The sequence below is a fragment of the Vanellus vanellus genome, assembly GCF_965231255.1.
Source record: "Vanellus vanellus genome assembly, chromosome: 17".
Classification (NCBI taxonomy): Eukaryota; Metazoa; Chordata; class Aves; order Charadriiformes; family Charadriidae; genus Vanellus; species Vanellus vanellus.
In genome coordinates, this window is record NC_138922.1 from 3181277 (window position 1) to 3206781 (window position 25505).

Below are 25505 nucleotides of genomic sequence, written 5' to 3' on the forward strand. Positions count from 1 at the left end.
GGCATCAACAATTTGTGACTTGTGAGGTGTAAAACAGTACCAGTGAACCAAACGCTGTTGCTGAGTTCTTGCAGCTGTGTGACTCCTGTGGGAGGATGTTAAGGCTTGGGAACTGTGCTTGGCTCGGCCGGCAGCGAGGGGCTACATCTGCCAGCGTTCCAAGGTAGCTTCCTTAGGAAATGGTCTTGTTGCCATTGCCCAACCTGATCTTTCAACTGTTGGTGCTGGTCTGGGATTAAATATTTCATGGGAGCTGGAGGCTTTTTACACTGCTAAATAACCCATCGCCTGTTGACAGCTCCAGAGCTGCTGAGGCCCCAGTAGTGTATTTCAGTGGTTGTTTTGGTCTGCGTGGTGTGTTCAAAGTGAGAGTGAATAAACCTTTATCTTGGGAACAGGAAACGACAATGCCTGCTGCGCCAGGTGACAGTGCGTGACAGGCGCAGGAATATGGAAGACCTGTGCTTGTTGGCAAAGAGAGGGACCAGGGAATTCTGAGGGTTGAACCCCTAAAGCTTTGTGCACGTGGCAAGAAATGCAAGGAAGATTTCCATGGGGCCCAACCAGCCAAGACAACTCACAAGCTTGGAGCAGTTCTGCAGAAGGGAAGCTCCTCTCCGGTATCCCAGACTGGGATACCTGGAGGTGACCTCCTTGTTCCAGGTGTGGGTGGTTAAACAAAAGTGATTTTCCAGAGGTTCAGCTCCCCAGGGCCAGGCAGATGTGGCACGGACAGAACAGAGGTGTGGATTTGTCTCCAGCCATCAGGGCTAACACAGGGATTTTCCACTGTAGCTGGGTCAGCACCACCCTGTAGCACAGAGCTGGCTCCAGGGACACCCCATCAGTGACAGCCAGAGATGACTGGGAATAGCTGCTATGCACGTATAGATAGCTAAAGGACACTTTATTTGGGCTGCTGATCCAAGCAAGCACCCCTGAGTGAAGGCAACCCAGGTAACGAGTTATCTGGGAGCCGAGAGAATAAAAAAATGATAGTGTCATAGAAGGAATGCCCCCAAATCACCTTCAACCTGAATTTAGGGAAGACTTCCGGGAGACACCCCCGAAACCACAGATCACACTCAGAAAGTCAATAAATACACACCATGTTTCTTCCATTATTTCAGTCAGCCACAAACTGGAATGAAGACAGAGTCCTCCTACATGATTGTCCTTGACACCAGGTTAGTCTGAGCCTGGGTAGAAGCAGAAGCTGTGCTGTCACTGCTCAGCCTGGCCCATCTGCAAACCAGGGGAGGGTTTCTACACCATGGTAGCAGCAAAAGAAAGGAACAGAGAAGTCTTGCAGGCATCCTGCCCATCCATCATTCCCAGGAGCACTACTCCACTCTTCTACATCTCTTACCCGCACAGCAGACAGACCAAACCAGGACTGCAAGGCAGACTGGGATGCAGAGGTATTGCTGGTTGACCTCATGGCGGAGGTCTGCTGCTGCAGGGGGTTGTTCCCGGGATCTACAGCTGGAGGAACGCAACCAGTGCTCGTGAGGCTCCAGACCAGATGCGGAGAGGTCACGTAGCAAAGCCACAGTGAAATCCCAGCTGGACTCAAAGGCACAGCTCAGATGTCAGAGAGCAGCCTCTTGTCTGCTCAAAGGTTTCTTCTTCAAGCAGATCTATACCATTCACAGACGAGCATGCCTCGCAGCCTGAGCTGTTCTTGCCCTCTTCATCACTGCCAAATATTGCACTGGCTTTCCCATGTCCCCGTTTCACACCATTCAGCGTTACTTTGTGCGGCCCCTTTGAAACAACAGCAGGCTTTCCACCGCCTTCCAGAGAAGCTGCATTAAACACACATGCTCTCCCAGTTGTGGTCAGGCTTACAATGAGGTTTCCTAAATCAGTCAGGGGAATAATTGCTGGTTGGCCCAAATACATCACCCTGTGCCAGGATGAAGAGTTTGCTGTGCAGAACCCAGTGCAGCAGGTCCTGATCCCCTGCCGGGCTGTGAGACATCACCGTAATAAATATTACCGATAGCAACTGCTCCGTGATCCACAAGCACAGTCTCCTCAGCTGTATTTCTCCCAGTCTTCCTGAAATGAAGAGGCTCAAAGGTTTCCCGTGACTTGTGCAAAAGATGAAAACTCAGTTCTTCAGCAACGCTCTATTCCGTGGCAGAGGGGGTTTAGCTGTGGTCATCCCTGTCATTCAGCACATTCAGCAGGGCATGGCTGTCCTCCTCGACCCCTGTCCACCTCTGCTGTTGCAGCTTTGTACACCATTACCATTGTTAAACCACTGTTGGTGGCTTTTAGTGTGTTTTCTTTTTCCGTCTCCTCTGCGACAACCCAATGCGACATCTTTCATACCAGCTTTTTCTCGTTTTCTTCACTGGATGACGCCTGCGAATGTGTTGATAGGCAACAGCAGAGACTTGGGCAGGTATTTCGCAAGCCCCACATCTTCTGTTTCGTGCAGACTGAATTTCATTGTCCTTGTCTTTTGCAAGCAGTAGCTGGGCTCTAGGCAAGGAGACACTTCCACACTGCAAGAGCACAAAAACATATTTATTGCACGTGCAAATCTGCCCTTGAGGGCCAGAGTCTGATCTCAGACTAAACACCAGGTCTCTCCACTGACCGCTGAGGGAGGGCTGTCATACCGAGATGTGCAGCTGCTTTTATGCTTTTTCAACTGGTTTTGGCTGGAAAGATGAGCTGATATGTATTAGTGTTTCACCACAAAACCAGTGTCCTTAGCCTGGCTCAACTTGATTCTCAGAAATTCACATTTTATTTATGTTCCACATGGTCCATGGAGCACGAACCACCTGTCTGTTTGCTTCCAACACATCCTGTGTCACTGGAGCTACAATAGGCACATCGATCCCTCCTATTTTCACAGAGCTGAATTCTCTCTCTCTACCTTCATATGCTTGAGACACCCTGGTGAGGAACGCAGTCAGTGAGAGAGCATCAGCTCCATCATATAATTAAGGAGATCTAAGGTCTCAGTTTGTCCCCGGAGATACCTGTCCTTCTACTGTCTTAATGACAGCACCTTACTTAAAACGGAAGAAACATTTCGTTTCTCACACCATCATCTGAAAACACAAAGGTAGGAGAGCACCACTCACCCCTGTTTTCCCTGGAGTAGCAATGTATTTGCCCGTGGGCTTTTTGTCATGTCTGAGGATCAGGACTAGGACTCCCTGGGAAACTGCTCTGCTACCTTGGGAGCCCTTCCAGGGAGGGATGGAAGGTCACTGGCAAGATACGCAGAGCCTGGCACATGTGGCATTCTCACCTGATCACGTTCCTGTAGGCTCTTCTGCTGTCCTTGTCCAGACACACCGTGAAGGGTCTCTGCTCTGTGCTCCTGATTTTGATATTGCGTGTTTTCAACCTGTTTGCCACAGCCTGGATTGAGAGGAGAAAGAGGCCAGTGAGTGTCTCGCTTCCCTTCCCATGGCTGCACAGTGATGGGTGGTGTGTGCATACTGGGTATGAAAGGGACAAATGATGACATTTCGCTTTTTTTTTAACTTCAGATGTGACACAGGGTGACTTCTTTAAGGAGGGAAGTGTCTCTCTTGTCCTTTTTCCGTAATCACAACCTGGTCAAATTTTGCAAGGGCAAACTTTCCAAACCGGCAATGCTTACACAGGTTTCAAGGTTAGGGACGTCTCATGTGGGGCATGGTCTGTTCTCCAGGGCCGTGGTGTATCTTGGTGGGCAGCATGGGCTGCAATACCTTGGTGTTCCCAAAAGCCAGGTGAAAATACACAAGTGTTCTGGCTAGCTAAAAATACCAGCTGAGAGACCTGGCGGCTCCAGGGCCTAGATGACCATGGCACAATGATACTTAATGCCATCCAAACTGCAGTGACACATTCCCATGGGGCAGCGTGTCCTCTGGGGTCTACTTGAACTCTCATGTAAAACAAAAAGGACAGGAACGCAAGTTTTCAGTCCTATCTCTTGCATATCCATCTTTCTGAGTTGGTCATTAGATTCGTTGAAGTTCTTGCTTCTTGTTTATGCTTTGTTAAAATATTTGTCCAATGGCCTCTGTTCTCGTGAGCTCTGTGGGCATTAACACATGGGGTGGGGGGAGGGCACTGCAACCAGAGGTGTGGAGCTAATGGAGTCGATTGCAAAGCTACAGACCCTCCCCTGTACCCAAGTGGAGCCATGATGGCTAGGGCTAAGCCTTATTTCTCCAGTTCTTCCCAGGGGTCACAGAATCACCCCAGGAGCAGCTCAGTCCTTCAGGGTCTCCTGAGACAGGATTCAATGTAGCATTGAGCAACCAGGATGGCATTTGGGGCTTTGGCTCAAAAATCTAGACTTTTCCATGGGAAGTAATGGCAAAACACTCTCTGGGCAGGGTGGCCCCAGAGCCTTCTCCTCCCCACAAAGTGTTTCCCCTTTCACCGTTGTCATAAGGGATTTTCGTGCATGGGCCGGCCCCTCCGGCGCCATGACCATCCACAGCTACTTACTGAGAATGATCGCCCCGACAAGTTGTTGATCCTAACGATTTCAGTGATCTTCACATTCAGACACACCAGGTCTGCAACAGAAGCAGCGTGTTAGCCTTAGACCATGGCACGATCTCTGCTCATCTTTGAGTGGGGCTGGTGCCAGATCCCACACTCCGGTGCATTGCCAAAGGTCCGTGGGATCAGCAGAAAAGGACTCTAGCAAGCTCATTGGGGTAAGGGCTTGTGTGGGATCATGCTCAGGGTGGAAACCTCAGAGGCTGTGCTAAGGGCAAGGGGAAAGGAAGGCTGCAGAAAGAGGAAGATGCTGCCAAGCCGAGATTATGGTTACGCTGAACCCCACGTTTACAGGGAGCCCCAGGCACATCATTCGGGAGAAAAGGCGCAACTACAGACTGTGGTGACACCAATGTATGCATGTCACTGATCCAACCCCCACGGCCCAGGCACAATTGGCAGTGGTCAGTACTGTGGTCAGATTTACTCCATTGAGCACAAGAAAACTCAGCAAACCCCCTTCACATGGTTCCAAGCAGGAGGAACCCACCTTCAGCCTCATCAGCGGGGATGGCTTTCATCACCAGACCTGTGGAGCGCAGGGACATTGTGAGCTCCTTCTCCCGGTCACTCACCACAACCTGCAAGAAAGGCTCTGTTAATTCCCTCTGGCAGAGAGGTTACACATGGAGAGGTTTGGGGGCAGTTTTTCACAAATGCAGGGTTAGCTAACAGGCCTTTAAAGTTCACCATGACCTCTTTGTCCTGGAGTGCAATTCTAGATGAAAGAAGGAGGGCCAGAGCACTCCTTTTGGGACATCTGTGTTGTGCTGGGGGTCCCTGTGAGCAGAGACATTTTGGGCTGCTGAGAGCCCCACTTACCTTTCTGTATGTTACAGTGAGATCTATGCCAGGGCCATCCAGGGTTGTTTTCTTCTTGGTCATGCTTAACTCTGCAAGAAAGGAACCGGGTAAGATTGAGGTTTCACTCATCCTACCTGTCTGTGGTCAGCAGAGAGGTGTCCTCCCATGGGACAAGCCACCCCCTCCATCACACAGCAGTCGTGATGTGGCACACTGGCCCTTCTCTCCTTGCCTATGGGAGCTGAGGCTCTGTGAACTTAACGGGTCCAGTGAGATGGATGCATTCGAGGTTCTGTGCCCAACCGCAATGGCAAACATCCATTGGATTGGACACTGGGGTGCACTGATGGAAAGGCAGGATATGACCTCTGCAACAGTCCAGCCTTCAGGCACCCTTGTCCCATCACTGGCAAGTCAAGGAAGCAGAATTCCTAACAGGGAGAACATCTGGCAAAGGGGATGGCTGTAAAGCCCGGATTGTTTCCTCAACAAAAATATGATGTTGGTTCAGCCTCACAGGGTTGTGGAGCCAACCAAAGGCACAGTCTACAAAACCTGGTTAAGCCCAGGAACCAGTGACCACAAGGTCTATCATTTAGCCTGGTGTCATGCACTCGAGAAGGAGATGGAGGTCTTTAGGGAGGCCTCCTGCTCATCAGGGAACAAGGCATAGTGCCCCATGGCATGGCCTTGACGGCTGTGGGCTGAGGGACAGGGTGAGAGGGAGCTGGGGCCAGCCGGACCCCTGCCCAGGATGGCAGCCCCTGCTGCAGGGCTCAACGTGGGGGGATGCACACACCTCTGTGGGAGATGCTCTCCTGCACCTGGGTGCGCAACTCCGTGAGGAACACGTCCTCGGCCGGCTCCTGCGCTGGGTCATTGAAGAAAATCTGAAAGAGAGGAAAACCTCTAAGAAACAGTTCCTCCTCAGTCACCCTGTGACATCACACTGGGCTTGTGACATCAAAAGGTTCTCCAGAGCACCCAGGTGTGACATCATGAAAGGGAATCTATGACCTCATCATGGCAGCCAGGGGGCCTATGGGATGGAGCGAACTGCTTTTGCTCTGCTTTCTGAAGCCCAGGAGCATGCCAGGAGTTGCCAGGAGGATCTGGCCAGCAGAGCCACGGGCAGTGTCCCCTGCCACTGGGTGTCACTGCACCCTCACAGATGATGCTGTTCCCAGCCATCCACCCAGAGGCATCCCAGGTGAAGGGGAGCAGCTTCCCAGGCCTGACTGCAGGTGCTGGCTTAGCTTCAAGGCATGTAATTTCTCCCTGATACACCTAAATCGAGTGGTCACTTCAGACTTAGTAATTTTCTTTTCATGGGCTTGTTTTGGGCAAAATACAAAGATAAAGTGCCAGGGAGCCTCTCCTAGTCCTACGTCCAGCTCCTGTGGGTCTTGACCCTTACTTCCAGGAAAACTCTCTGCAACCAAAGAGGAACAGTGTGGTCTTAACCAGAAAGGCAAAAGAGGGTTAGTGTTTCCAGACAAAGCAGCACCACACCCCGTATGACAGCAGGGTAGGTTAGGTGCCTCTATCTGAAAACCACATCTGGAGTCAGTTCCTCTTCCCCTGCTTGAGTCACCCACTCTCTCGCTTGCTTTTGATTTCTGTCTTGGAGGAGAAATGAGTGGAATAAAAATTCAGCAAAACCCCCAAATCCCCAGCCACGCAAGCTGAGGACCAGGTGCTCCAAGTGTTTAGGAGCTACATGTTATTAGTTCAAGTCCTGGGGATGCTCTACCAGTAATTACCAAAGCTCTTCCAGCTCTTTGCAAGCCACATGTCAGTTTGCTCATGTCATGGCTGCTCCTTTGCTGCAATAGGTTGCCACATTGGCTACGGGTAGATTAAAAGGAGATATGTGCACCACCCTAAGCTTTGAATGGGGAAAACTGCCGGAGGAGCAGATGGGGGGGGTTGACGTTACATGACCAAATACAGTAGTTTTTTGCTCTCGTATCAAATGCCACTGTGATACCATTTCAGAGAAAAGCTGGCAGGAAATAAATAAAATGGTGTTTCAGGAAGCCTTGCAAAGCCCCTGAAAGGTACAGGATGGTTTTGGCAAAGCCACTCTGTAAACTCCTGTTTGCTCACGGCATCTAAAGCAGCAGGAGGTGCCAGAGCTCCTGAGCAAACCCGAGTCCAGCGGAGCAGGAAATCTGTGTCGTTACAAGGTAATTTCAAGGTTCACTTTGCTGACCTGTGTGATCCTTAAATAGCCTTCCTCGGATCGTTGGCTCTGGCTGAGCTGTGCTACAGGGAGTTGCTAGATCCAGGAGCCTGGCAGGGAGGGGGCGGGCTGGGGACCACCGAGATCCAGGCTCAGATCTGCTGAGAGGCCCCAGACCCCGTTGGCTTTGCACAGCTCTGCCAGCAGTGGGGCTCTGCAAGTCCTTCCCGGGCCACCTGAAGGCACAAGAGATGTGGCACCCACCTTCACAGCATAGACCTGGAAGCAGACGGGCTGGATGCCCATGCGGACGTAGTATGCGATCACGTCAGTGATGAACAGATCAGTCACAAGATGTTTGCTCGGAGAGGAAGGCTGGGGGAGAAAATCACATTATGGATCAGCTGCAGTCACTTCTCAAAAACACAGCCACTAACCCTCACGCCTTCCTAGATAAATAATGAGCTGTCTCCCAGGGCAGCGCTGAGCTGCTCTGCCATGACTAGTCAAAGCGAATGGGAGAAGCGAAGGCTTGCGCCCACCTATCAGCCTTCTTTGTAGGCTATCGGTGGTGGCTCAAACTGCCAGGAAATGAGAACCGGGGGGTGGTGGTGGGGGGTATTTCAGCAAATGCCTCATTTACATTTTCTTTCTTGAAATCTGCCATTTCCTGTCACTTGGCCAAAAAAACCCATCTCAGCAAACGGGTCTTGTGGGGTGGGGCAGTGTCAGCCACATGCACCTTCCCGGCTACCGGGCCCCGGAGCGGGTTTGCAGGGAGAAAGGGTGACAGAGGAGCCCTGCAGGACACAAGCTCGTCCTCAGGTACCGCAGACATGTTTGGGAAACGGGCCAGGCTGGGGAGGTGGGAAGGTTTCCCTCGTACCATGGTGGCCAGCTTGGGAATCATGTGGCACAGCGTGTTGATGTTGCTCTCGTACCACGGGTCGGCTCTGCCTAGGTACCCGGCCACCTCGCAGAGCTCCTCTTGGCCGGTGGCAGCGTGGTCCTGCGGGAGAAACACACATCTCAGAGTACGATCATGGCTCAAAATACCAGGAGCCATAGAGGAGGCAGAGAGAGATGGGGCACAAAGGCCCCGTGAGCCCCATCCCTCCCCCTTCCCTCCTTGGTCTGGAGAAGACGGCAAAACATTTCTTGCAGCACTCACTTAGCAGGTGCTCAACAACAAGTGAAGAATGAAAAGAAGAAATATTAATTTTTATAACGGCACATTTGTCAGGACTCACGGCCAGCTCTGGGCCAGCTTAAAATATTGTGAGAAGTGCAACTGTTTATTTATCGCTCTCTCGAGGCCGTCAGAGGGGAAGAGATTCGCCCAAGATAAACTGCAAGGTACCGAGTTGCAGAACTAAAACTGGGGCCATGGCCAAGCAGGCAAAGCCCTCAGTAAGGGGCAACCGCTTCCCCTAAGCGTTTGGGAGGTGAGAAAAGCATCAGTCCTTTGCTAAACCTCCCTCTATCCTCCTATAGCTGGGGCGTAGCAGCAAAACTGAATACTGAATACTATTTTCTGGGCTGTGAGTTATCACCCATCAGGGTGGGGGGAGCAGCCTGAATGTCTCTGGAGCTGATGGATTCCTGAAGCCAGTCTGCAAACTGAGCCCAGACACCCTGTCCTGGCTCACATCCTCCTGGTTCTAGGAACTGGGCATTGACGGATGTGAATTCCTGTAAACAACAGGAATTCCTCCAAAAACACCGTCAGCCGCTGGCAGCCGGCAACAGCGCCTGGAGCTACCGAGCCCAGACTCACCACAACGGTCAAGGTGTTTGGCTGCCCCGTCACGACCGGGATGTAGTAGAACTGCAGGTTCAGCCTGGGAGTCAGGAAAACTCGCCGTGTTTCTCGTTTCCTTGAAATGGAAGAATAAATAGCTGTGTCACAAGGGGAAGGTGGAGGGAAACGGCTCGTGGCCAAGGCTGGGCAGTGCCAGGAGACCACAGCTGCTCTGCAACATGAGCTCATGCCCTCCTGGCATGTCTCCTTTGCCCAGTGTGACAGCATGGTAGTAATGCCCCGAGTTTCCAGATCCCAAATCCAGCAAGGGGAGATGATGGGGGAAGGGGTCGCAAGTGCGACCCAGACCCACCTCATGTTGGTCTCCTGGCCCAGGTGAGCTGGCTGGGCAGCTGGAAAACAGTTTTTCTTTAGGATTTTTCCCTTTTGCATAGGAAAGCATCTTGTCTTGTTTATTGTTCCTTAAACCCATTCTGTGGCCAGAAGGGGAAAAACTCCCTGTGTGCACCACTTGGGCCAAGAGAGCCAAACGATGCCATGCAGCCAGTGAAAGTCAGATGAATTTGGGTGCAAAACACTCAGGTTCCGTCCCGTTTCAGGTAACCCTGGAGCCCAACCCCATCCCCAGCCATCCTGGCTGCTACAACAGGCTGAAGAACAAGCCCCCACTCTGTCCCCCCTCTGTCCTCTGCCCCCAGAGCCAAAGTGGCTGTGGCCACTGGTCACCTCAAAGAGTGGTAGGCTTGGGCCAGGCGCCCCAGGATCCGGTCGTCCCCCAGCAGCACGATGCGGGCAGTGTGGAGCCTCTGGAGCGGGGCTGCAGGCTCCGGGGCGATGCCCGGTCTCCTTTGTGGCTTTGCCGGGGGCTTCGCCCCGGGACCGTTGCAGCCAGTCTGTAGGAAGGCCACGCTCTCCAGCGGCGACTGCTTTTTTTTAATGCCACCCTTCCTCTGGAGCCGGGATTGCTCTGTCTCGGCGCTGCAAGGGGCAAAGGGCTCCTCGGCTGCTGCGGGCAGGTCCCGTTCGATGCCGCTGTCGGTGGAGAGCACGGAGAAGCGGGTCTGCTCGCAGCACTCGCAGTCTGAAATGATGTCCTGGATCTCAAAGTTGTCCAGGTCCTGGCTCAGGCAGTTGGGCTCACAGCTCTGCGACAGCGGGCGGATGAACAGCACCAATTCCTTCCCTGCGGGCAGAAGGGAGCTTGAGGAGGGAAATACAACCAAACCCCCGCTGAGCCATAGTCCTGCCCCAGCTCCCATCTTCTCATGCAAAACAGAGGGTCAATATCTCCACCAGCAGGTCCAAGAGGAGTCAGTCTTTCAGTCCCATTCCACATTGCACCATGACAAGAGCTCAGTATCACTCAAATCAGGTACTTTGGGCGCACCCTGCTGCAGCATGTCCCACAGGGGTCCGTCCCCCCGCCCATCTCCTTCACCCCTCTTTCCCCCTAATCCTCTGATCTGACCCCGACACCCCACAAGAAGGAAGGCTGGTGCAGTCAGCACGAGCCTCTGCAAGTTTGGCCCTTGGGTGAGGGTTATGAAACTCATAGCCCAAGAATCAGGGCTAAATGACGTGTTTTGCACAGGCTTCCCAGCCTCCGGCACCATCCCAACTCGCCGCAGCCCCCCCCCAGGGCACTCACAGAGCTGGTCGTCTTCTGTCCAGAGGTGAAAGCTGATGTTGGGGTTGGGCAGAGGGGTACCCTGCAGCCCTCCCGAGGAAGCATCGCCTGGGGGAAACAAGGATGCTTGTAACACGCTGGAGCAGACAGTTTTCCCGCATAGGTGCATGAACCCCCACTGCTGCTTCAGACACTGGCTGAGATAGCCTGTGCTGACCCCAAGGGCTCTCCCACCCTGGTCAGACCTGAGGCTGTGATCACAGACCTCTGCTCTCACAAACTGAGCCATAAGAAGGTCCCTACGCCATCAGTGAAAGGGAGAAATGAAGATGGGGAAACAGGCATAGGCAAGCGAAGGATCTCGCTTTGCTGCAGATAGCAGAGGGATTGCAGAATAAAGAAAGCATTCTTCGAGCACTGGGCCTCCAACGCCCATGGCAGAACCTCCCCTTGGCAATCAGACGCAAGGGGAGCTTTCTGATCCCTCCATCACTGGCTATTTTTATCCCATTATGGCTCTATGAGAAGCAGTGAGACAAATGAATAGCTCAGTGCCATCAAAAGGAGATGGTCCCAGTCATTTCCCTGTGCCACTGGCTGCTCCTCCCCGTATCTTGCACTGGGACAGTCTCTAGCTCTTTCCAAGGAGTGGATTGGGATGCAGGTACCTTCCACCAGGAGTAGCCAGGAAGAAGGAAGCATGACCCCCTTTCCCTCTGGTCTACCCCACATTTGTGTGAGGAGCTGTGATGGATGGGGACATTTGTTACAGTCCGCATAGCCCCGATGGCACCAGGCTGGAACAGAGCACTGACAGGGATGGGAGGAGATGGCAGTACCACTGTCCACTGCATCAGTACAAGGAGGTTTCAGGGAGGGGAGCACAGTGTGTCCCCAGTCTTGGCCATGGCAAGATGTATCTTACACCAGCAGAACATTAGAGAGTCTGTCCAACCTCCCCTGGTCGACAGCTATGGCACCCTTTGCATGACGGAGACATGCCTCTGGGCCTCAGGGCAGCTGAATTAGCAGCAGAGATTGCCACGGTCCCTTTCCTCAGGTGACAAATCTGCCTTCCACTGCCACGTGCAGTTTGCCATCGTGGACATCAGGTCACTGCAAGGAGCCTGGCTGCAAGGACCTGATCCCGGTGATGGATGCTGCTAAAGTGGAGGCAGAAGGGAGGTGGGGTGGACAGATGTGGGAGGGCAGTGGCAAGGACACGGCAGGGAGGCAGGGACCTGCCAGCTTCACAGCTCCCTTAACCCACCGTGCATGACTGGCCCAGACCTCACCTGCTTCCAAGGCGCTGAGGACGGCGTGGTAAATCTTTTCCAGCCTCTCTGCGTGCTGGCCGCGGTCTGCGCTCGCCTCGTGTCCTGCACACTCGACTGCCGCCACCACTTGCTGGAACCAGTGCTCGACGTCGCTCGTGGGCATATCCTGTCGTGAGGAGCAGCTATTAATACCCAGAGGTGTGAAAAGAGGAGATGCTCCAGGGGCAGGACCACAGGAGGGGGAAGAAAGAGGGCAAATGAGTCCTGCAAAAATTATTGTTTCGCAGCAGAGGACACAAATGTCCTCCTGTCCCCGGGGAAGGCTGGAGGAGGAGAGCTGCTGGCTGTGCTGGCTGCTTAAAGATGCTTTTCTGGCAGGTTTGCAGCTGATGGGCACTGTGCTCCTGGCTGCCACGAGCTCAGGGAGCCGGCAGCCGAGCTGGCAGCTCGAGTGACAGCTCGGGAGATGGGGACAGCAGATGCCCAAAGGTGTCCTTTGGAGTGGAAATCGCTGGGAGCCCCTGCAAAGTCACCTGTCTGAAACAGCTTTTTGTCTCGCTGTGGCCCCACAGCTACTTGAAGGAGGTTTGGGAGAAAACTCATTGAAACATTTCTGTGAGATGGTTTTGCGATGACCCACAAGGCTCGTGATGCCAAACCAGGGATCACGGGGCAGCCTGTATTTCAGCCACGGGGCCCAGCTTTGCTGTGCAAAACTGAAGGCTCAACCTGAAGATTCAAAACCTCTGGCTTTTGCTGCAGCAAGTCCTTTATATTTGGAGAATTCTTTTTAGTTTAACACCGGCTCTGCTTGTAGCCCAGCCTTGCGAGTAACACTGGGGCTACTGGGAATGGAGACCAGCAGGGAGGAGCCGGGGGGGGGAGGGTGTGTCCCCAATGGCCAAAAATCCTTTCCCTGCTCCGACGTGCCAGGCAAGAGCAGGACCATTGGAAAAACCTTCCAGGGTGCCACAGAAGTGGTGCCAGTTACCTGGAGGCTTCTCTTCAAGCCGCTGACATCGCAGCCCTCGCCCATGACTGCCTGCATGGCGTGGACGATCACGTAGCACATGCACGCCCGGGGACTCTGGGAGACCTGAGCTGCCTCCGTGTCAGTGACCAGCGCGTTGCAGATGGCTTCAGAGAGCAGCTCCGGATCGGCAAAGATGAAAATCCTGCGTGGGGTGGGAGGATATGGAAAGAGGGAGATGAGATGAGGATTCCAGTCCAGATGAGGAGTCCAGTTCTGGGTTCCCGGGTTCCAGAAGGACAGGGAACTGCTGGATAGGGTCCAGCAAAGGGCTACAAAGATGATGAGGGGATTGGAGCATCTCTCTTATGAGGAAAGGCTGAGGGAATTGGGGCTTTTTAGTCTGGAGAAGACTGAGGGGGGATCTTATCAATGCTTATAAATCCTTAAAGGGAGGGTACCGGGGGATGGGAACAGTCTCTTTCCAGTGGTGCCCAGTGACAGGACAAGAGGGAACGGGCACAAACTGGAGCATAGGCAGTTCCATCTCAACCTGAGGAGGGACTTCTCTCCTGTGGGGGCGGCAGAGCACTGGCACAGCTGCCCAGAGAGGGGGGGGAGTCTCCCCCTCTGGAGCCATTCCAAACCCGCCTGGAGGTGTCCTGGGCCACTGCTGGAGGTGCCCCTGCTCTGGTGGGGGGTGGGACTGGGGGAGCTCTAGGGGGCCCTTCCAACCCTCACCGGTCTGGGATTCGGTGATTCCCCTTTGCTCAGGGCTGGCACGAGCAGCTCATGTCTCCATCATCCCGTGCACAGGAAAAGGGTTGCTGCTGATATTCCCCTTCTCTGCCCGGGGAGGCTCTGTGCCTTCCAGAACCACAGAAATAAATTTAGACACGTGGGAGGAATGTGCTTCTCCGAATGCAAAGCTCCCTCAAGACCACGTGCCGCCCTATGGTTTGTGTCCAAATTGTCTGTTCCGTCGAACATTAAGTCAGAATGCAGGAAAAAGCATATTTTACTATGAGACTATAAAAGAAATAAAAGTAACAACACATTTGAAGAGGCGCTACTCACTTTTCCTGATAAGGGTACGGGTCGCTCTTAAGACTTTGTTCGGAAATTACCATTCTTTGGTACAACGTACCTAGCAAATGCAGGAAGATAAACATGCAGGAGTCAGAGCATGAAGAATAACAACGCAACTCACCAGAGCAGCTCAGCGCTGCTCACGGTTGTAGAGGCTGACGGTGGGTCTACCAAGTTGGAGACCGCTCACTGCTGGAGAGATGGTGCAAAAGAGCCAAGAATTGGGCCCAGAGATAAAAATAGTCAAGGACAAAGATAGGCTGTGTGACATAAAAAGAAATCCCCTTCTATTCAGGGACTATTTCCTGTATTTCCCTTCCTTTGTTTAGTGGATTATGAACTTGGGAGCGGAGTCGGAAGCAGGAGGAAGAGTCCTACTCCCAGCCTCCATACCCAGAGCCACATCAGGGAACGACATGTGGTTAGATATGAAGAGCACAACGCGTTTCTGAATCAGGAGAGATGTGCTTTACCCTCACCCAGCTCTGGGGTGGGGGAGATACATCCACCCCACATTGCTCGGGTGCAATCATTTTGTGAACCTCGTGGTGCTCCAGAAGAAACCCCGCTGGAGATCCTCATCTCTCCATACTAAATCATTGTTTCACCAGAAGTCAGGGGAGAGGAAGGTGGACTTTGGAGTTCCAGACAAAGTAGTACTGGGGAAGTGTGGTCAGGGGGATGGTGGTGCGCTGAGACAACCAAGAATGGCACTTTCTCTCCAATTTCTCCCCAGGTTTCTCATATTTTACTTCTATCTCACAAGGTGTCTCCACCTTGCACTGTTTTAAAGGATTGCTTTTAAAGACTCTTACTAAAGAAGACTTTACCAAGAAGCACTCTATTGAGCAACATAGAGAAAAAGGAAGACAGAGTTTTCCTCTGGCTTTGTCTCTAAAAGAGGCTGATCTCTGGAGGAACTAAAGATGTTTCAGTGTCTAAAACATGATACACAGTAGTGAAGGGAGAGTCCATAGTGGACTCAATTTTAGATAGAGAGTTCACTTTGCAAAATGGAGACCTCCGCAAAATTTACTGAGATGCCCAGGCTGGGACCATAAACACCTTGTTTCCTATATAGACAGAACAGCCTTAGATGGGCTGGACTTGACGCTGGTGGTGCCTACACCGACAGCAGGAGGACCCCAAGGTTTTCCGCTCGTAACTAAGGCTCAGCAGCCTGAGAGTGAGAACCCTCCCATCCAAATGCATCCCTAAGACCCTCCAGCATTTGGCCAGCCCCATGCAGAAATCCCTTCCCTTGCTGCCTGTGGCAAAAGGCAGCTCAGGTATGGAAACCCCCCAACCCCCCCCACCATCACCTCAAGGACCCCAGCCATTCACCATGCCCTGCACGGGCAGAGTGGAGAAGCTCTCATACCCGGTGCTGTCCTTTCCATCTTCAGCCTGATGGCGTAGTCCAAACCGATGGTGCAGAATGGTTTGGGCAGGGTGAGCAGCTTCTTACAGAAATCGTACACTCTGCTGCAGAGCTCGTCGGAGATGCAGGGAGCCTGGAGTGAGAAAGGGGAAGATGGGGAGATGCCACAGGCAGTGATCCCTAATGGTGCTCTCCCTGCAACAGACCCCAGGGTGGGAGGGCACAGCGTTATGCCAAGTTCAATATGGATTTAAATGCAATATCTGAAGTAGAACCAGGCCCTACAATGGTGTGGAAACCTCCAGCAATACCCACTGAATGGCCTGTGGGCACCCATTTTTGCCAGGTTGTGGCTTCCTGCACCATCAGGCGCATAAACACCTCCAGAAAAGGGGGTCAACTGGAAGGACTTGTCACTCCCCAACATGTCAAAGGTGCCAGTGTCTCAGCCATTAAACATCACACTGGGAAACGTGCAGTTGAGTCCATCTGTGGTAGTCCCAGAGCCTTACTGGGCAGCTACTGGGTGGGATATTTCATCACAGGAATAGGTGCTGAGTGACTTCAGGTTGTTCCTCCTCTGGTTTGTGATGTCCCTGGATCTTGCCCCAGCGAAGCCCGCGGTAGGTTACCTTTATCAAGGTGTACATCAGCGTGTGCAGCAAGGGGATGATGTAATGTCTGAAGTCACCTCGCTCCGCCTGTGGGACCAGAAGGCACAATCAGCGCAGGCAGCGCCTGGCAGGGTGCTGGGATGGGCAGCAGCAGGGACCAGAGATGGGGGAGCCACCGCGGCCCCTGGGATGCGCTGGGTCCCGACTGCTCAGCAGCTCAGGCACACCGGGTGAGCACAGGCATTCGCCCTGGCTCAGGGGTGATGCTCCCCAGGTCAAGGTGGGGTTTGGGGTCCCTCCAGAGGCCATCAGGGTGGGCAGAATGTCCCTGGGGCAGACAGGTCCTGCCTGGTGGCCATCCCATGCAAGCCAAGCCTTGGGGAAGGAGTCGGGGGGGTGGACCACGCTGCTGTGGCCACCACCGCATTGCAGGGCTGGAGATTGCTGTAGGGACGTGAAGGCTCTGGGAGCTGCTGCAGGAGCATGGGTGGGACACCGAGAGCTGCGATACACAGCAGTCATGGTGGGAGAGAGCGAGCAAAAGTTTCTAACTGAGCTCAATAAGGAGCTCCTTTCTGTTGCAAAAATTCATGTGAAAATATAAAACCACTGGGAACCCTCTGGAAAAAATGCCCGTTTTACATTTGGTGGGTGTGGGACCAGAGTGGACAGGGAGAAGAGATGCATCTGGCCCGTGGGAAGCCAGATGGATGCTCAAGCCGACACAGCCCTGCACCCCCCTCCCCTGCAGCCTGGCTCTAACTGACAGCTCCGGCAACAGGAATGCCCCTGGATAAACCTGGGAAAGGTATTTCCATCCCAAAGCTATTTCCAGCACCTTTCTGTAGGGCTGCTGTGACGATAAATCTGAGTTAAATGGAACCGATGGCAGCAAAGCTTTAGAAATGATCAATAAAATGGAACAATACTGAGTTGCTGAGACCAGTTGATATTTGCCCAGAGCCCTGTAGGAACTCAAGCATGAAATTGCTAAATTATTATCTATGGTTGGTAATGATTGCTCAGAGCTGCTGCAGTACCAGAGGAATAATAATAAAAAAAAAAAAAAAGAAAAAAAAGAAAAAGAAAAAAGAAGTGACACTGATTTCCAAGAAGAGCTTTAGGGAGATGAAGGGAATTATGGACCAGGCGACCTGACATCCCTCCTGGGCAAGGAAAGATAAGAGTAGCAGAGCAATAATAGTTACAATGGGGAGGGACTGCCATGGCTTTTGCAGGGGAAAGCAGACCTCAAGCCCTCCAGGGGAACCCCTGCATCCACAGCCCAGGGTGATGGGGGTGTTCCTGTCTATCTGGATTTGCAAAAGCCACATGATAAGAGCCCTTCCCAAAGCACTGACGGAAGCTAAACTGCCCTAGTTAGGGGGGGGGACGACGGGGCGAGGGGACGACACAGCCCGCACATGGCCTCAGAGCTGCTTAAAAGGCAGGAAAGAGAGAACAGGAATAACTGCTCCATGGTCACAACACTGCGATGTGTGCACAGGGGTCCGTGCTGGGCTGACAGGCTCAAGTGTGGGACACTGGGGTGGTTGACGGAGGGAGGTGACAGCCTCTGCAGAGGGTGCTGGGCCCCCCCCCCTCCGGGGCTGAGCAGCAGCGGGCAGGAGACACAGGAGCTGAGCGATGCCGAGCAAGGAGGCTCCATCCTTCCAGCTCAAAAGGAGAAATGGCAAAGATGCAGAGAAAATGGTACGGGGAGGTTTCTGCACAAAGGACAATTAGCAGGGGCTCTTCACCGGGGTGGGGAGGAAGAGGTGGAGGGGGGACGTGGGCTCTTCCTCCCCGCGGCGCAATGAGAGGGCGCTGGGTAAAATGAAACAGGCTCCCAAGAAAGAAAAGGTGCTATTTCTACCCATGACACCTCATCAAACCACAAACGAGGTCACGCCAGGATGCTGCGGGTGCTGAAGATTTACAGGAGACCAGAAAAATGACAAGACAACTCAACGAAAGCAAAAAATCCCTGACCAGGTTTCCGTCAGATGCTCTCAGGAGCATACTGGGTTACATGTTTCTGCTCTGACACCCTCTGGGGCAAAAATGAGTGACACGGAGGAGAAATTTCCACTGTACCTGTGACTACTGCTGGCTGGGGTGGGATGCGGGGGTTTTGGGGGCGGTCAGAAGTGTTTTGCACTTTGCTGTTTGCAAGCTGCAAAGGCTGCCTGCCTTTGGCTGCTGTGGCATCGAGGAGCCTGGGGGGGGTCCCTGCTCTGCCTATGGCTCGCTGTCACTTTTGGGGCAGACCCTGGTCCCTGCAGCCATCAGGGGGGACGAGCTACAGCTCTGCCCCGGTGTCCCACAGAGTTTTTCACTCTTTGCTGAGCCACAGTCCCCAGCCAGGCTCAAGGTCCCTAAAATCACCGTAGCCATCTCCAGCCCGGGATGCCTCAGGAGGGAGGCAGAGCCCTGCGGGTGGAGTTGAGTTCCCATCCCTCTGGTCCCCCAGCCCCTGCAGCAGGACACACGCCACCGAGGGGTTGACCCCAGTGCTCAGGGGATGTCTCTGAGGCAGCACTCACCCTTTCCAGCTCCTTCACCAGGATCCTGACCAGGATGGAGCTGTTACTGGGATTCTGGTCGATTTTTTTATGCAGGGTCCATCGCAGCATCCCTGAGAAGTGAAAGCCAAGAAAGAGGTCTGGTTGCAGAGCAGAACAGCGATGGATCAGGGGCAGAGTTTAACAGAGGAATCAGGAGACCTGGGCAACGTTGCTGCAAAAAATCACCCTCTGGGATGGTCCATTGACATCACTATCAGAGCTAAACCAGGCTTTTCTGCCCTCCACTTCCATCAGTGACCCTCTGCAAGGGACATGTCATGCTGCTGCCCCGATTCCGGATGCGGCACTGACGTACCATATCTCCAGTCCTGGGAAACCATTGGAAAAAGGTCCCAGAGATCCTACAACTTGGGGGCTGGAGAAAAGCAAGGCAGGGCAATGGACATGAAGTTTGTTTCCTGGTCCCTCTGTTTGCTCTGTTTGTGACTGCCTACTTTCCCCGATGGGTCCCAGGAATGTGGGTTCCTGGTAGTCCCAGCAGGAACACTGGCTGCCGACAGCTCATGCTCGGAGCAAGGACCACAAAGCATCTCAGTCCTGCAGATGTCAAGGCTCCTTCCAGACAAAATCAAATTTAATTAACTGCGAAATATTCTGCGCACTCCAAGTAAAATCAATTTTTCAAAATCAATAAGGCTTCCTACGGCTGTGGCAGTCCAGTTGCTGGGTCAGCTAGAGTTTTATTCTTCAAAACCGTAACACGGGGATTTCAACGGACTCTTTAATGGGGGGCTGAGCAGTGGGTGGCGAAGCGATACCCCCGCAGGGGGAGACGGGGAGACTCCAGCTCAGAGGTGTTAAGTGAGTTGGACGGGGCTGTGTGGCGAGTCGGTGTCAGAGTGGGGAACAGCATCGCAAACACTGGCGTTGGATGTCCCACCTCAGTGCTGGACCCCCTGGGTGAGTGAAGGGTGTAGAGGATGTAGGAGGAGGGATGAAAGCTGCTGAGGTTGGTGTATGGCAGACACCAGGAGCTCGACAAAGATTTAGCACCTCCTAGAGCAGGTGAGGAAGGGCAGAGCGGGGCCAGGGAGGTGAGGCTACCCCGTGTCCCTCCACCCTGACGCTGTCTGAGAGTGGGGAGCAGTGAGGTTTGGGACTGAGCAATGCCCCATCGAGGGGGGACAGGGATCCACCTTACCTCGGTCACTCTGGCAGGCGGGGCGGTGACCGTCCAGCTCTCGCAGCAACGTGCGGACACGGCGCAGGATGTCTGACTCCACCTCTGCAGGGACGAAGAGGACGTGAGCAGCCGGGCCAGCACCCCTGGGAGACTGGCACCCAGGGACAACCCCGGAGGAAGAGACACTGGTTTGGGTGTGTGGTGAGTACGGGGACTGCACCCTCACTGCATCTCTCGGGATGGCTGTCTCAGCAGGCTTCAAGCCTGGATGAGCCTTGATGGAAACAGGCCAGAGCCCTTCCCAGGGTCACTGGAACTGGGGGGCAAATGCCATCCCATGGACTGGTGGCCCACGGAGCCATACTGGAGAGCAAAGTGGTCCAGCAGGGACGTGGCAGTAGGGGAGCTCAGCAGAGGACTGCTCTGCAGATCCCCTCTCTCCCTTTCTTCAATGAAAAAATCACACATTAACTATAGAAACTAACAAAATTAAGCCACAACATGGCACCACGAAGGAGAAGAAACACCTCTGCATTTTGGCACCGCATAGATTTGGTCTCAACCTTACACACATGGCAAAGAGCACTCTTGCAACAAGATCTGCTGCCCGCACCGGCATCTCACCCCTCCTGGGAACCCCAGGCAGAGCCACCAGGCTGGGCACGTCACCTCCTGCCTTCCACCCGCGACCCCACGCAGCCTCTCCCCGAAGTGCGACCACCCGCCCGTGGGCCCTGAGCACCTTCTGCTCCCCAGGCAGGGACCCAAGGTCAGTGCTTCTGCCTGGTAACCACCACATGCGCCTCGTATGCATCAAAACCAAACCGCATCCTGCTGTCGGCCAAAAATAAGTCCGACAACCTCAGACCCAGTTTGAGGTATGACTTGTATGTGGGGCAAGGGCTCGTGATTGCGAGTGAGCTCGCATGGCAGCTGGCTGACCGTGCACGCCGACATATCGCGGATGTGAAATAAAAGTCAGCCCTGAAAGCACATGGAGTGTCAGCCAGGAAAGCCGCCCGGTTCCTTTATTCCACCACGGCCTCTGTGTGTGTGTGTTCCTCCTTACTCTGGGCTACTCTTCCCCATCGGCAAAATGATTCTTTCTCCTTTGTAATTAAAAAAAAAAAAAGCATTATATAAAGTTGGGTATTATTAGGTGATATTCTCCTTCTGTAGGAAGTTGTAGGCTGGAGCAGGCAGAACATGGCCTGATCCAGAGGAGGATCTCAGATGTTTGTGGTAACCGTATCCCAGGGCTCTTTCCTGGGGCAGGTTCCTGCCTCTGTGTTCCCTGGTGGGGTCTGGACCATGGCCAGCAGTGGCTGAGCAGGTCTCACCTGCACGGCAAGAATGCAAGCAAGGAGCAATTGATGCAGGTCCCGAGAGAGCTCTAGACACATAGTCTAAGCTGTCTGATCCACATGGGATCGCCTTTTGGGATTGGTGTCATTACCACCACATTTCCTGCCCAGTTTTGCTCCTGAATTGGCTTGTTCCCTCCACACCCTCTTCTGCCACAGCTCCGTCATCCCTAACATCAGAGAGATGGCAGAAGGACAGTGGTGGACACTCATCTTTATCTACAAGAAACAGAGGAGGCAGCCAGGGTGACACTATATAAGAGCTGTACTCAAGGACCACAGCTTCCAAACATCCTTTCTGGCCTCTGGGAGGAGATGAAGCCAACTGGGTTGGGTCCCATTGGTGGGGCAGGCAGTGCTTTGGACTTTACAAGGACCGGTCCTGGGGAAGGTGTGCTGGGAGCTGGCTGGTTGGGAGCTATGGGAAGAGAAACAGGAAACTACAGGGCGGGGGCGTTTACAGCTCAGCTGGAGGGTCAGACCAACAGAGGAATCTCCAGTGAGCGCTCCTGTGGACAGAAGACCATCAAGACATGATCATGAAGGAGACGGGGCAGCTTTGAGTTTCTGCCCCCTCATCCCATGCAGACCCTGTGCACCATCTCAGGATGGGTTTGAAGCAAAAACCAGAGAATGTTTTTTGCTCTTCTACTGTGTCTTTTAGAGAGTGTGTGGGCCCGGGGTCATCATGCAGGGGAGTGGACATGGCACACCAGACTTGCCACTGTTCCCACTGGTGATGCAGAGCTGTGCCCCTCACAGCATCTTTGCTGCCTCCTTGTCACCAGCTCGCAGGGCTGGCAGCATGGCCAGACACATGACAAGCCGCTCTTGCCCTCTCGAAGCCCAAAGACTGCAGTGCCATGGGTCCAATGAGATGGTGACCAGGGCACAGGGGCAGCAGACACGAGCCATGCCTAAAAGAAAACTGGGAAATGGCAAAATTTAAAGTATTGGAGATGGCCTATTCCTGAGTACACCCCAAGAGCCAAAATCATTCTCCTGTTTATTGACCCCAGGGAAGCGACCCCTTAAGGATGCTTGTGGGGGGGGTTCATTCAATTCAGGCTCCTTCTGCAGAAGAGTACTTACTGCTGTGGCTTCAGTCGAAGCTATGTTAGAAAACAACCACGCACTTGGGTTCGCGATTATTCGCATGTGCTGGCGAAGCTGTGTGTGCGTACACCGGCAGTCCCATCTCTGCCAACAGTTTGTGCCATCGTAACCACACCAGGAGAAACTACAGTGCAAAAAAAGTCCTTTGAAATTGGATTGTTCTTATTTTGGAAGTGTCGTTTCAGGAAAGAGAAGGGCAACGAAGCTGGTGAGAGGTCTTGAGAATAAGTCTCATGAGGAGCGGCTGAGGGAACTGGGGTTGTTCAGCCTGGAGAAAAGGAGGCTGAGGGGAAACCTTATCACTCTCTACAACTACCAGCCATCCAGATATGGTCCTCAGGGACATGATGTAGAAATGGGCCTGGTAGAGTTAGGTAACGATTGGACTTGATCTTAAAGGTCTTTTCCAGCCATAACAATTCTATGATTCTAAATGTCAAAATTTTGCTTTGGAAAGTTGTATTTTCTCCCGTTTTTGTTTTCTCTCCAGTGATTTTGTAATGCTCCTCAATTTCACTGTTATGTTCATTGGTTCTGCACTAGGAAATTGCGCAATAATGGACTATTTGAAATTCCCTATTCCTTTTTGTATGTTTTTAATTACCAGGGGAAGTTTTTCCTGAGCACCGATAAAAATACTGTCCTCTTTTTCTAAATCAAAGTGACTACAGCCATGATATGCTGAGGTTTCTTCATGGGGAGCAGCAGAGCGTCAAAGCACTTGCTCCAACACAAACAAGAGGCACTTTGATCTAAAAACAGCCTCAACCTACCAGCGACAAACAGTAGTAACTTAGAAATGAAAAAAAAAAAACAAACCATGTTTCAGCATTGATATCCTGACCTTGGGGTGCCGAGATACCAACACCACCTTGTGAAACAGCGTGAAAATAAAACACACATGGGGGGGGGGGGGGGAAAGATGGATATAAAAATTATACAATAAAACTGCTTTCAAATTCAAATGTGAATGGTTGCCAGACCTGGGGCTTTCAAAGTGCCCCTCTACAGCAAATCTTGTGGCCTCCCCTCAGTTGCTTCATGCCTCATGTCCCACCTACCCAGCGTGGTCTGCCGGCACCTTGCGAAGACCAAGGTCTGCCCAGCGGCAATGCATCCTCCTTAGATATCCAAGTATTTTATTGGAGGGTAATTGAGGAACGAGAACATGGATGAGGTGGGTTAATTTGGCTGGGACCCCCTGCTCCGTCACCCCGAGGGGCTCAGCATCACCCACCTGCGCTCTCCATGGCCGGGCCGAGTGTGCAGCACGGGGCGGGCAGTGATGGGGTGAGTGCGCAGCTGCTCCTCACTCCACATGGGCATGGCCTTGGGTCCTGCGTCTCGCCTGTGAAAAAATTAGGGCACGCTCAGCTCAGGCTGGTGGTGGAGATCAGGTTCAGGCTGAACCTTGTGGGGTGGAGCAAAAAGCCACCGGGACACCGCGGGCATGGGATCCCGGGGTGGGGGATGTCCAACAAGGAGGCAAAGCCTCCTTGGGTGGCTTTTTCCTAGGGTGAGCACAGCATCTCAGGGGCTGTGTTTTGCTGGAGAAAGCTTCAGCTCAAAGCTGAACCCGTCTGAACACTTGGCCCCCCCAAAGCGTCCCGCAGCAAGGAGGCCCCCAGGGACGAGCATCAGCATCGCCAAGCAGGGCAGGATCGGGCACCTTCTCCTCCCCAGGATTTAAGAAGAAATGTTCAGGGTAAGTCAAGCTGAGTCCAAAATGCAAAGTCCAACCAGAAAAAGAAAAAAAAAAAAAAACAAACAGGGGCCCAAATTTCTCTGCTTGCTGTGCTGAACCGCTGCAATCCTGATGCAGCATCCCGGAGAAACAAACCCCAAGGAAAGCTCGGGAGCCAGTTACACTGCGGAGGGAAGCCAGCCTGGAGCCGGACAGCTTCCCTCGCCCCCAAGCATTGTTCTTTCCAAAGAAAGAGGAAAAAAAAATAATAATCCCCAGAGCTGAGGAGGAAGGAAGGGAGATTTGCCTGTGACAGGACCACAGGCAGGCTGGGGAGCCGGCACGGGGCAGCCGTGGGGGAGCAGAGGAGATGCCAGCATCTTCTGTGAGAAACACCGCTGCTGAGATGCTCAGCTGTAGCCATCCACCCCATGACGGGGTCCCTGCCGGCCCCCAGCTCCAGCACCTCGTGGTCCTGCCCCACCAGTGCTCATGGCGAGGCCGCGTCTCCCCCAGTGCGTTATCCTCTTGTGTCTCCCCATCCATGGGCACAGCAGCAACCGCAGGACTGTGCTGCCCGTATTTACAGCCCGAGCGAGCTGCAACGCCGCTTTCGGCATTTCTAGATGGAGGCTTTTCCAGCCTGTGGGTTTTTCCCTCTCTTCTCGCCTTTAAGGATGGGAAAAAATCCCCAGCCCACAGCTGTGAATTCTGTGGTTTCCCTGAAACACCCACATTTGTGGCTGAGAAGAAGGACCCCGCCTCCAGCAGTGCCCAAACCAGCACAGGCAGCAATAACAACTCAGTCCCGTCAGTCCTCCGCATCCCTCCGAGCACAGTGGGGCCATCAGCCCATGCTTGTGCTCATGTCTCTGCTCTGTTTAGTATCCGCTCAATTTAATTTGCAGATTTAGGACCTAACTCTACCCAGGTAGGTCCTAAATCCATAAATATCCGTCACCAAACCCAGCAGCTCTGCGATGCGTGGGGAGATGGCCAGACACGTGCGGGAACGTCCCTGCCACGCACCACTGGAGCCTCGAGAGCGTACTGCTCTTGGCAGCTTTCAGAAGCTCATTAAAGGTTTCCTGCAGCGAGTGAAGTTTTCGAAACCCACCCCAGACCCGTGTGGCCTTTCTTCCTGGCCCCGGGGCGGGATGCCGAGGCCTGGCGCCCAGCCACCGCGGCGGATTTCCACCCCCTGCCGAGCAGCAGTGCCGCAGGGGCAGCTCCCGGCCATGGAGAGGACAATGGAGAGGAGGACAGGGGTCCTCCTGCAGGCCAGGGGCTTACTACAGCAACACCCCTGCCTCTGCTTGCACAGCTGGCAGGCAGCTGGGTCCAGGGCGGCAGTGGGGAGGAGATGCCAACCCTCCTCCGGCTCAGCT

The 25505-nt window shown here is 53.4% G+C and overlaps 1 protein-coding gene across 2 annotated transcripts in view; it reads right to left on the reverse strand.

Annotated features, from left to right (window-relative positions):
* Window positions 1-1097: 1097 nt before the first annotated feature.
* The window catches only part of PIK3R6 (phosphoinositide-3-kinase regulatory subunit 6), a 36429-nt gene continuing 12021 nt past the window's right edge, over window positions 1098-25505 (reverse strand). For both annotated transcript variants that reach the window (XM_082492226.1, XM_082492225.1), the window contains exons 2-20: window positions 23671-23781; window positions 19972-20055; window positions 18789-18880; window positions 16261-16329; window positions 15629-15761; window positions 14236-14305; window positions 13180-13363; window positions 12207-12354; window positions 10933-11019; window positions 10011-10467; window positions 9300-9399; window positions 8409-8531; window positions 7787-7897; window positions 6137-6227; window positions 5356-5426; window positions 5024-5114; window positions 4477-4547; window positions 3278-3390; window positions 1098-2516 (exon numbers count right to left, since the gene is read on the reverse strand). In XM_082492226.1, coding sequence (XP_082348352.1) covers window positions 2360-2516; window positions 3278-3390; window positions 4477-4547; window positions 5024-5114; window positions 5356-5426; window positions 6137-6227; window positions 7787-7897; window positions 8409-8531; window positions 9300-9399; window positions 10011-10467; window positions 10933-11019; window positions 12207-12354; window positions 13180-13363; window positions 14236-14305; window positions 15629-15761; window positions 16261-16329; window positions 18789-18880; window positions 19972-20055; window positions 23671-23683 — 2265 coding nt within the window. In that variant the 5' untranslated portion in view covers window positions 23684-23781 and the 3' untranslated portion in view covers window positions 1098-2359. The remainder of the gene's footprint in view (window positions 2517-3277; window positions 3391-4476; window positions 4548-5023; window positions 5115-5355; window positions 5427-6136; window positions 6228-7786; window positions 7898-8408; window positions 8532-9299; window positions 9400-10010; window positions 10468-10932; window positions 11020-12206; window positions 12355-13179; window positions 13364-14235; window positions 14306-15628; window positions 15762-16260; window positions 16330-18788; window positions 18881-19971; window positions 20056-23670; window positions 23782-25505) is intronic.